This window comes from Hippichthys cyanospilos, chromosome 6, assembly GCF_059441005.1.
Source record: "Hippichthys cyanospilos isolate Australia breed blue-spotted pipefish chromosome 6, RoL_Hcya_1.0, whole genome shotgun sequence".
Lineage (NCBI taxonomy): Eukaryota > Metazoa > Chordata > Actinopteri > Syngnathiformes > Syngnathidae > Hippichthys > Hippichthys cyanospilos.
This window is the reverse complement of record NC_142374.1, coordinates 25487497-25495690: the sequence shown is the minus strand read 5'-3', so window position 1 is coordinate 25495690 and position 8194 is coordinate 25487497. Positions and strand designations below refer to the sequence as shown.

Sequence of the window (8194 nt, the reverse complement as noted above, 5' to 3'; positions counted from 1 at the left end):
TTAAATAAATTAGTATAATAATATAATATAATAGTATAATATAAATTATAATAATTAAAATATATATTATAAAGTATTATAAAAAAATTGAAAGACAAGATTAAAACCACAAAATAAGAAAATATTAAGGTTTTTAAATTATTTACCAATGTTTTCGATATCTGTTAATCTTTTGAATTGTAGTCATATACAATTTAATTGAAAGACTAGATTAAAACTGCAAACAATGAAAAAATATACAACAAATTTCTAAATAAATTATTTACAGTCAAGCTATTGAATTGTAGTTATATACCACCCAGTATATCACCATTATTTATATATAAATGTATGTATGTATGTACTGTACCTACCAAATAATTATCCTCTCAAGTCACCTTGTTGTGCTTCTTGTGTGTAGCCTGCTAGTGGCGCTGTAACACCACAAATAATTTGCATCACTTCGGCCTTGTGGCTTCATGTGGAAGAAAGCAACGGTCAAGGTGAAAGGTGAAGCTCTTTGTAGTTTGGCCAGCTAACCAGCAAGTGGCGCTGTAATACCGTGGATAATTTGTCCCACCTTTAACTCGAACGGACGACGTCGAAGAAGAAAGGTAACCAAGGCCTTGTTGCTCCCGCGAAAGGTAAATCCCTCAATTTGTCAATTCCTTCACTAAATCTTAGTCAAATTGTGCCGATTATTGTCTTGACAATTTTGAGCACAAGGTCAAGTTCATATTTCAAAGTATTTTCTATAATATTGGCAGGTAACGACTACATTTTCCTAGTACTGTTTTTGAAAAAGCAACTAATACGAACATGAATCGATCCTATTTGGATTGTTGCCAAAGGTCCTAATTTCAACCATTTAAGAATGAATCGTAGACAACCGCTTTCAAAAATTACACATATTTGTTTCTTTTCAGTCACGCTGAAAATTGCAAACTGGGTCAATATCTCCCCCCCCTTGCTGCCAATTATTTCGTCAAATCATGAAATCAAATGGCACCTAAGCTATGCTGGCTTCACGGACTCATTAGCAAGCACAAAACGCATTTTGAGCCATTTCAAAATGATTCAATTAAAAAAAAATACTGGTTGAATTCATTGCTTTATTGGTGAGTCGCGAATACTTTCACAATTGACACGGAAATAAAATGACTTTTAAAATAATAACCCAAATGATTTCACGGACTCCCTGCAGTCAGGTCACGGACCTCCCGGGTTCCGCGGACCCCACTTTGAGAGCTGAGCTTCTATTTGACTCATGGGTAAAGCTAGCTGTTTCTAATTGAAGTGCTACTGACTAGCTATTTGAATGGCGATGAGCGCCAAGCGTCCTGCTTTGCTTTCAACGCAGAAATGGACTGATGTTTTGAAGTTCATTTTGCATGGCCAGGAGATGGGCACCCCATAATCTTCGTACGAAGAACGGCCCCCGATTTCAGCTCTACCCCTACCCCCTACGCCGCGTGATGATGATGATATTATTGCCATGTGTCAAAAAGTTTCAACGTGAAGAAAAAAAAAAGGGGGGGGGGGGGGGGGGGCTTTGGGCCTTGTTTGAGTTGCGCGAGAAGGGGCTCGGGGCCACCTGCCGGAGGGGCTTGCCCCGTTCCAATCCCCCCGCACCCAAATCCCGCCTTTAAAGCGGGAGCCAAGCCGGGCTTCTCCGGCGCGGGCCCGATCCGCCGTTAAGACCCGGGCAAATATTGAAGGAGCTCCAGCCCAGACTCAAACGCATCTGTTGTCGTAGTCCCCGCCGCGCTCCGCTTTAGAAACCGGGAGGAAACAAACACGGGGGGCGGCGCCGCGCGCCGTCGGCGAGACCTCCGGTCCATCCGGCCGGCCCGATTTTCCGGAGGGCAGAACAGGGGGAACGCGGCCCAAACGGGACCGCTTTTCTTTGCTTACCCGCCGCTGCCATCCAAGTCGGCGAAGAAGCCTCTCGCCGCAGTACGCTGCGGGTCTTTGACCTTGACAATTTGTCAAGCTATTTGCCATAAATCGGACTTTTGTTCGAAATGAAGCCAATACCTGTTTTTATCAGTCGTCGAGGAAATTGATCAACAATAATTTAGACCGTCAAATTGGTGTTTTATACACAGTATATATACATATATTCTAAAGGATTGTTTTTCGGCTTGTATCGCGTCGGAGGCGAATGAAAGTAACGGGTTAACTGAGTTAACTCAGTTCTTGCGACAGCTGAACTCTGCTGACTTTGCACCCAAACTTCGTGGGGACCCACCCACAAATGGGTTGCTGAAAAACGGCGCAAGGGTTCTAGCTGAGTTTGCTTGCGGACGGATGGCGCCGACGCGTGGGCTCGGGCGGACGCGTCCGTCCCAAAATGGATTCGGCGACATCCGGGGAATCCTTTCCCGGAGTGGCGTATCTTTGATTTGCAACAGTTGCGTTGCCGCAGGTGTTGAAAGCGGCCCGGCAAAACAGGTCGGTCCAGTTTCCGCCAAGCGGGGCCACTCCCGCCGAGGAGAACCAGCGACCTCCGTCTGGGACTTTTTGACCTACGTCTTCCTTTTAAATCAAAGTCTTGGTATGGGTGGGCCGCCTCATTGAGAGCTTCTTGGATTTTTGAGGGCGCGCTCGACTAAACAGGTAATTAGTTTTCAACGTCGGGAAGTAGATTTTGTATTTTGACCTTGGACGTTCATGCCTAAGATTGATCGTGACTCGGCTTTACTGACACTCGCCAAGTAATTATTTCTGAAGACTTTGGATGCTTACGTTGTTTGAGCCGGTTGTTTCAAACGTTTTCTTCTAGTCTTAAGACACCAAATGAGTTCTGCTTGATTTCTTGAGTTCTTTTTGATTGCAAGGAAGGGCAAAAAAATGGGTCACTTTGATGTACAAAGTCACCCAAACCTATCAGAAATGTCTAAACTCCAAATCCAGTATTTTGTTTTGATAAGTCATTTCTCAAAACAGCAGTCGTATATCCGGGTCAATACGATCCGTCAGTGTAAATATTTTTCCAAAAGTGTCAAGAATTCCAACAATGACAACAATACTTCATTCGTACCTGCGTGTTAGCTTTGTTCCTCGGAAATAGGAATAACGTCCTGGGTCAATTTGACCCGTGGTGGTGAGTAATTATCCAAACGATTCAGACGCTTTTTTGCCTGTCATTGTGCTACCTAACAAACCTGGTGTTTTCATGGGTCGTTTTGACCCGGTAGTGTGCACATTGATGCAAAGGTGTCAATTTATTTACTGTATTCTTACTTAGAACGCGGACGTCGGTTGGCTGTTAGCAACCAGCGCCCGTTGCAGCTAACCGCAGCTTGCGTCAGTCGAGCTTCTTACGACATTATTTTCAATAAAAGAAGCCAACTGAGCGAACCGAGGCCCGAGTCCACCCTTGATCGCATGCAGGAATACTACAAAAATTGACGGTAGATGCTGTTTTGAATGGATATGTTCATTATGCGTAAGCCAAAGACATGTCTCGTACTGATTAACGACAAGAACTTTCAAATGGCTCCCAACATAACGAGACTGTTGATTTCCGTTTTTAAGGAAGCGCCCAAAATGGAGGGCAAGAAAAAGAAGCTCATGGAGAACATCCGCATGAAAACGAAGCTGGTCAATCTGATGAAGCCGGCCAAAAAGGTGGCGGCAGAGAAGCCCAAAAAAAAGGCGGCGGGCATCCGGCGCAGTCGCTCCGTCCCGGACTTGAGTCCCAAGCAGGACCCGGCTCTTCCTCCCATGAGCGCCTTGGCCAAAACGTCAGAGGCTACCTTTTTCGCCTTTAACGAAAGAGAATCCGCCGCCGACGGCCCCGCTCCCTCGGATGGAGAAATCTGCCTGAAGGTTCCCCCGGACGGAGGCTCGAACCGGGCCCACTCGCCCGGTCCCCGCGAGGAAGCCGACACGCCCGCGGACCGGCAAGCCAAGCGGAAAGGACCCGTCTTTAACTTCGACCCCGTAACGACGCCTCGTTCGCTTCTCGCCAGAGCGCCCTCGGGTTCGCCCAGACCCAGTTCGGCCGCGAGCTCCGAGGAATTTGCGGCGGAGGAGCGGGGCGCCGTCCTTCGAGTAGCCAGAGTAAACTCCGCGTCGGAGCGGGCCAACGCCGGCTCGCCTTTCGGGAGCCCGCGGGAACAACGGGACAAGACGCCCCTGACCTTGGACGCGCTGGGGAAACCTCTGGACGCCGAGTACTGCTGGTCCGGCGAGGACCGGGCCGGGGAGCGGGGGGGGCTGGATCCGGACGTTGTGCTTTCCGCCATCGCCAACGACTTCAGCATGGAGGAATCGTCGCTGGAAGGAGGCACCCAGGAGGACATCGAGGTCAGTCCTTCGTACGCGCACTACGCCCGTTGGCCCGCCGCCGCCGCCATTGGCGTTGACCGGCTACAAACGCAGACTTGCAAATGGATGGAATCGCAACAGCTCAAGTCTTACGTCGACGCCGCTGCTTACTGCTTTTCTTATATTTCGCTAAAAAGTACCTCACGGTGCAGACGGCGCAGGTCTGATTCTGGCTCATGTAGCGTTTGCATGTTGTCGCCGTGCCTGCGCGGCTTTTCTGCGGGTCTCCTCCCACATTCCACCAAACATGCGGGCGAGGAACGCTGCGGACGCTTCAAATTGTCCTTAGGTGTGTTTTGGAGTGTGAACGGTTGTTGTTTTTGTGTCCCCTGTGATTGGCTGGGTGTATCCCGCCCCAAGACAGCTGTGATAGGCTCCAGCATTCCTGCGACCCTCGTGAGGGGAAGCGGCACGCATCTTGGGTGGATGGATGAAGGATGAATTCAACGGCGAATGGATGGATATTTTCCATCAAAAAAACCACAAACCAGCAAACGAAAGAACATAATTTCGGATAAATTCCCAAATACTTGCAAATATGTTTAAACGTACGTGTATTTTCATTGAAAGATATTTTACAAACTTTTCTAAAGCCATGCCATACCGACGTGGATGGATCAAAATAAATATTTTAGCAATAAACAGAACCACTTTTAATACATTATTTTTCTCCTGTAGAGAAAGGCAAGTGCAGTGGAGCAGTTTTAAATTTCCACTTTAAGAACGCCATCTAGAGGAGAAAAAAGAAAGATCAAAAGCGGTCCACGAGGCGAAATGTTTCCAGCGTTACATGCCATCACACCATAGCCTTGTGGGAAAAATGGAGCCTGCAAGTGCTGTGAAACTGTGTTGTTTCATTTGATCGTTGAGGCTTTGATAACATGCAAAGAAAGAGACAACAAATGGTGTTGACGTGTTGCAAATCCAGATGTCCAGCGAACCAAGTGAATTCTTTGAGGACAATCTCCCGGACCCGGCGGAAAGCTCCGTGAGTGCTCGCCCAAGCGCGTTTGCCCCGACCCGATTTGCAATTGACGATTTGTGGACGCCAACGTCTTTCCTTCAGCTTTTGCCGGCGGGCTTCGACGCCCAGGTCCCGGCGCCGGTCCAGAGGTACCTGCTCTGCATCGGCTTGAAACATGGACAAAACCTGGTCATCCGAGATAAGTGTGGTAACTCAACATTTTGCTGCTTTACTGCTTCTGCCCAAATCTCATTTTCACTGCTCAATCCCTGTCAATAGATGCATAAAATGTCACGTTCGTACCGCTTTTTTTTAGATCAGGTACTCAGATCTTTCGGCGGCACCGTTACCCATAGTAGTACTATTTTTTATATTTATATCCCGGCTTTCATTTTCCACGTATGTATATCAATTTAAAAGGAGTTAAGTGTAGAATCAGAACGTATGAATATCTCCGCTTTTGTTTTTGGAGTCATAAGCCGGAATCAGTGAAAGCGCATCACTTATCTGGCGCAGTTATGACAGTTGAGAAGTATGCAGTCGGACCAGTAAGAGAGCACAAAGAATGTCGTCAGGGAATGGCTTTACCGGGATAGCGAATATGGAAAGGATACTTCCGGAAACGTGTCCATGCATTCACGCTCTAAACATTTGTATCATGTTGAGGGCGACGGGGCGGGGCGGGGCTTCTATTCTATGCGCTTTATGATGCGGCGCGCCCTTTGTATGAAAAATAGGCCGTGCGTTGACGGTGCGCCTTATAATTGCGCCTTATAATCTCCCGAGACATAAAGCCGGATTTTGCGAAAACGCGTCCCAAGTAAATGAACAAACAGGTCTAGTGTTTGTTCCGTGGGCCGCTTGGACATTCTGAGGAAAAAGACGGTGTTTTTAGCATGAGTTTCAACGTATTCGCAAGCAGGCTTCATTTTTCCGAGACATCAGGCGGATTTTGTGAAAAGGCGCGGCGTGGTCTCTCCACCCGGGCGAACACGGAGTCTGCGCGGTATCCCCCCCACCCCCCCGCCGATGACGGGTTCCGCGGCTCAGCGTGATGGCAAAGGGTCGCCCTCCCGGTTGACGGGCGGCGCCGTCGTCGCGCAAGCCTCGCCCCTGTTTGCCCGACAATCAGCGGCGCGCCAAAGGCCGGGCGAGGGCGGACGTCGCCATTACGTATTCGGAGACGGCGCGCTCCCCGGGCCCGCGTTCACGTGAGCGGTCGGCGTCGGGTCTTTTTCTCCCGGCGAGCTGCCACATTCTCCTGCTGTCAAGTTGCCTGGAGCTTTCGCTGTCACGGGCTGGCAGGGCGGAGCCGCCGCGGGTCCTGCCCGCCTTTTGCCAGACCTTCATTTGGAGGAGAGGGAGCCGACAGGCCTGACAGCCCATCCCCGCGGGGCCTTTGTCATGTGATGCGGGCATCCCCGCGGGCTCTCCCCGTCGCCCCTTTGTCCCCCGCCCCGCCGCAAATCAAGCCGTGGAAATGCCTTTCTTGGTCTTTTTTTTTTTTTGCGATGGCAGAAACAAAGACGTCTCATCCCCCGGCCCGGACTTTATCAACAGGCTCCGGAGATTAACACCGGTTGCTTCGAGATTTTCGCTTTCTGTCGGTCTCACGCTGGCGACTGTTTGCATTCGCAATTAAACGCCGACACGGCGGCGTGTGCGGTATGGGAGACTGTGCGTGTTCTTGTCAGAGACCGTTTGACGACCTATGCGCTGCGACGCCTCATGCTAATAAGTGGGGCCCCGCCAAATATTGTTGAGGCCGATGGCCATTTTGGGCGGAAAGGACATACTGAATACCCGTTAGTCGGCCTTCTAATGTTCCGAAATTATGACGAGTAAAATAGCGTTTGTTTCCTTCAAACGCATTTCAATCGCTGTCGATTGTGGGTGGATTTTCAGTACTCAAGGGCCTCACTGATACAGATTCCCCGCCAAAAGGGCAGGTCAACACTAAATATGTCCTTAAACAAACAGAAAAGATCCTATCGGGTACCGAGAATGCATTGCGCAAATAATGACGTTATAAGTAAGTGAATCCTTGTCATAAGTTTTGAAATCAGAGGCCAAAAAAGGTCAAAACTGTTCAAAAGAATGATTGGGAACAAAAAAATTGCTTGTTGCATGCGAAAAACGTTTTAAATTAAAGACAACTTGCATATTTGATATTTTTGTCATAATCTTAAAGTCAACGATTTGGCGGGCCGCATAAATTCATGCCGAGGTAAAAATAGAATAATTTACATGGAAAAATATGTCATTGCTTTTGTACCCGCCCCCCGAAATGAAACTGGCACTTTATGCGCTGTATAAGGCGCCCCGGGTTATAAGGCGCACCGTCGTCTTTTGAGAAAATTCAAGGCTTTCAAGGCCTTATGGTAGGAAAAATAAGGTACTTATTTGCAGCCGTTGTGCTCGGAAGGAACAAGCGACCCGTACGTGAAGTTCAAACTGGAAGGGAAGCAGTTCTACAAGAGCAAGGTGGTTTACAAAAACCTGAATCCCTGCTGGAATGAGTTCTTCTCCTACCCCCTGCGGGACCGCGAGCATACCGTGGAAGTCCGGGTAGGCGTCCTCGTCCTCAGCACTTTCGCACGCTTTCACACGTCCCTCAGTCGTCACCGATGGAGCGCATTTCCCTGCAGGTCTACGATAAAAATCTGACCAGCGATGACTTCATGGGTTCCAGCGCCATTTCCTTGAAGAATCTGGAACTTTACAAGTGAGTGGCGTCCACGATTAGGAAACAATAAAGCTGCGGCCACTGAAATGTGTTTTATAGCCCAAACGTATTCGGTCAAAAGTCCCCGTCAAAGTTATTTGACAGCTTTAGCGCCGCGGACGTAAAGCATCCCTGAGAAGCAGCTCCGTGGTTTGCGTCCGCGACGTCGATCGATACGCACCCAAACACGG

At 48.7% G+C, this 8194-nt stretch overlaps 1 protein-coding gene and 1 long non-coding RNA gene across 10 annotated transcripts in view; one reads left to right on the top strand and one right to left on the bottom strand.

Annotated features, from left to right (window-relative positions):
• The first annotated feature begins 584 nt into the window (after window positions 1-584).
• LOC148422997 (multiple C2 and transmembrane domain-containing protein 2-like) overlaps window positions 585-8194 on the top strand; it is a 39972-nt gene continuing 32362 nt past the window's right edge. For 5 of the 9 annotated variants that reach the window (XR_015865893.1, XM_088417026.1, XM_088417024.1 and 2 more), the window contains exons 1-5: window positions 2437-2598; window positions 3520-4293; window positions 5243-5486; window positions 7704-7846; window positions 7927-8003. Coding sequence is in view for 8 of the 9 variants with exons in the window: in XM_088417026.1 (XP_088273152.1) it covers window positions 3532-4293; window positions 5243-5486; window positions 7704-7846; window positions 7927-8003 (1226 nt within the window). In the remaining variant the exon portion in view is untranslated. Of the gene's footprint in view, window positions 624-2436; window positions 2599-3519; window positions 4294-4614; window positions 4863-4992; window positions 5487-7703; window positions 7847-7926; window positions 8004-8194 lie in introns of those variants that run through there. The other 4 variants (XM_088417027.1, XM_088417029.1, XM_088417025.1 and 1 more) reach the window with 3 other exon arrangements.
• LOC148422998 (uncharacterized) lies at window positions 5149-6058 on the bottom strand. Its single transcript, XR_015865894.1, has 2 exons — window positions 5893-6058; window positions 5149-5464 (listed from the first exon to the last, which is right to left on the bottom strand). It is a non-coding gene; the product is annotated as an uncharacterized LOC148422998 (long non-coding RNA).